Consider the following 2,410-nt stretch of genomic DNA (forward strand, 5'->3'; position numbering starts at 1 on the left):
AGTTGTTACCATTATCCAGAGAAAAACTGCTTTTATTTCAATATCTCTCCTAGAAATGTCTAATATTCATTATAAAGGGAATGAGCAGGGAAGCCAAGAATGAGAAAAAATTAGATCGGTGTGTTCAATGGTCGAGAAAAGCGACAAGTTTTGGAAAAGGTAGAAAAAGAGAAGAAGTAGGGCAGATGCTCAAGATATACTCTGGCTGATTGACTTGCTAACTATGGACTATTCGCCTGTTCGCAGTTTTTCTTTTCCTTTATACGTATATTAAAGTACCAAATACCCTGAAGAAAACTAGGGGCTCTTATGAGAAAAATGCATGTACAAACAAAATTTCCCTTTAGCTACCCTGGGGTTTGCAGGATGCCCACCTGAGGGTAAAGAAGTTCAGTCAGGCAAAAACAGTAACCATCTCACTCTTTAATTCCCACCCCATTCCCAATTTGCAACCACTGTGTTTTCAGTAATCAATCCGCAGTCTCCATGACTTCTCAGTAACTGTGGGGAGAGGTAACCAAGGTCATCCCACACGTCACTGGCAAGTCATGCGCAGCGGATGACTAAAGCATGCCCAGCCCCGGCAGAAGTTAAGCGTCCCAGGTCGCCAGGTGCCCTGTGGGTCCCCGTCGAGGCGGCTTGGCCCGACCCGTCCGTGGGGGTGTGAGGCGCTGACGCCAGCCGCTAGACCCCATGCCCGTGACTAAGTCCGCAGCGCAAGGCTGCGCGGGAGAGGCCTGGCCTGGTCCCGTTGGGCACCCAGGTAAGTGGAAGAAAGCTCACCCGTCTGGCGGCGCCTCCGACCAAGAACTTCTCGGTGAAACCCCAGAGCCGCCGCCGCACCGCGGGTAACAACAACGATCCAGCAGCCGCGGCCGCCGCCATCGCTGCTCAGCACTGGGTGGAGGATGTGCTTCCGGGGTCGTGACCTGGGGTCCGAGAGGAGAAAACGGACACCACCTTGTGGACCTGATGAGAATGACACTCCTCAAAGCGGTCATGGAGGGAATCGACCTGGGCATGGTGCTGAGCGGTCTACCCCAAATAATACCCAAGAGAGAGTCTGTAAAAGTACCTTTATCTTCAAGTTATTTCGATCGCCTATGGCGTGCAAGGCACAAATGTGGAGGAGTTAAAGGTAACCTGGTGCAACATATTATCCCATTGGTGGCTGAAATTGATTGGAAAAAGTGGAATAGGATCCATAACTGTCCTTAAAAGAAAGCATCTAATGGGAGTGACAGGCATAGTGAGAGAAGGAAGGATATATCAGTGTCAACCCTTATTCACTCTTCAACCCTTTACAGCCTGACTCATTTCATTCCCTAGAAATTGCACTTGGTGAGGCCACTAATTACTAAGAAATTGCACTTGGTGAGGCCACTAATTAATAAAGATGGACACTTTACAGACCTTATCTTACAGTACTGTTGGCAGAATTTGACATGGTAGATCTCTTTGAAATTTTCTTTTCTCATTGAATCTGAGTTCCCTCCATCTCATGATACCGTTTCTTCACCTTCTTGGGCAGTTCTTTATTTACAGATCTCTTAATGAAACTGAAAAAAGAAAGCACTGTTCTAACTGTGCTATTCTTATGCTCATTTTACAAACGTAGAAACTGAAATAAAATAACTTGCTGTAAGTCACCATGCAAATAACAGGCGGTCTGGCTCCAAAGCCTGTGTTCTTAAACACTACACTAGTTTGCCCTAAAAGTTAATGTCCCCAGGGTTCTGGACTTGGGCCTCTTCTCCTACTACACATTCTCCCTGAGGGGTTCCATTTCCACCTTAGGACTTCCCTGACTACCCAACCAGCCCTTTCTCTTGAGTCCAATGCTTGCTTAACTATTCAGTTACAACTCCATTTGAATATCCCATTGGCACCTCAATATCAACTTGTTCAAAATGCAATTCACTGTCTTGCCACTAAGTCTCTTCCTGTATATCCAATGTGAAACAGCCAATGGTACTTCCGTTCACCCAGACATCTAAACCAGAAACTTGGATTTCATTTTCAAGTCAAAGTTAAATCAGAACCCCAATGAGATATCATTTCACCTCTACTGAGATGGCTAAAATAAAAAGATAGACAATAATAAATGTTGGGGGAAAGTGGAGAAATGGAACCCTTAGGAACTACTGGGGGGAATGTAAAATGGTACGGCCACTTTGAAAAACAGTCTGGTGGTTCCCCCCCAAAAATTAAACATAGAGTTACTATTTAACATAGCAATTCCACTCCAAGGTATATACCCAAGAGAAATAACACATATGTCCACTTGTATACTAATAAATCATAATAGCCAAAAGTTGGAAACAACCCACATGTTCATCCACTGATGAGTGGCGAAGTAAAATTTGGTATATTCATACAACAGAGTATTAACCAGCAATAGAACAAAGAA

At 44.8% G+C, this 2,410-nt stretch overlaps 1 protein-coding gene across 1 annotated transcript in view; it reads right to left on the reverse strand.

Moving 5' to 3' along the window:
• PMPCB (peptidase, mitochondrial processing beta subunit) overlaps window positions 1-940 on the reverse strand; it is a 22,572-nt gene extending 21,632 nt beyond the window's left edge. The window contains exon 1 of the mRNA XM_011365198.2: window positions 784-940. Within this exon, the coding sequence (XP_011363500.1) occupies window positions 784-885 (102 nt within the window). The 5' untranslated portion in view covers window positions 886-940. The remainder of the gene's footprint in view (window positions 1-783) is intronic.
• Between the last annotated feature and the right edge of the window lie 1,470 nt (window positions 941-2,410).

Source organism: Pteropus vampyrus, unplaced genomic scaffold (genome assembly GCF_000151845.1).
Source record: "Pteropus vampyrus isolate Shadow unplaced genomic scaffold, Pvam_2.0 Scaffold107, whole genome shotgun sequence".
Taxonomy (NCBI): Eukaryota; Metazoa; Chordata; class Mammalia; order Chiroptera; family Pteropodidae; genus Pteropus; species Pteropus vampyrus.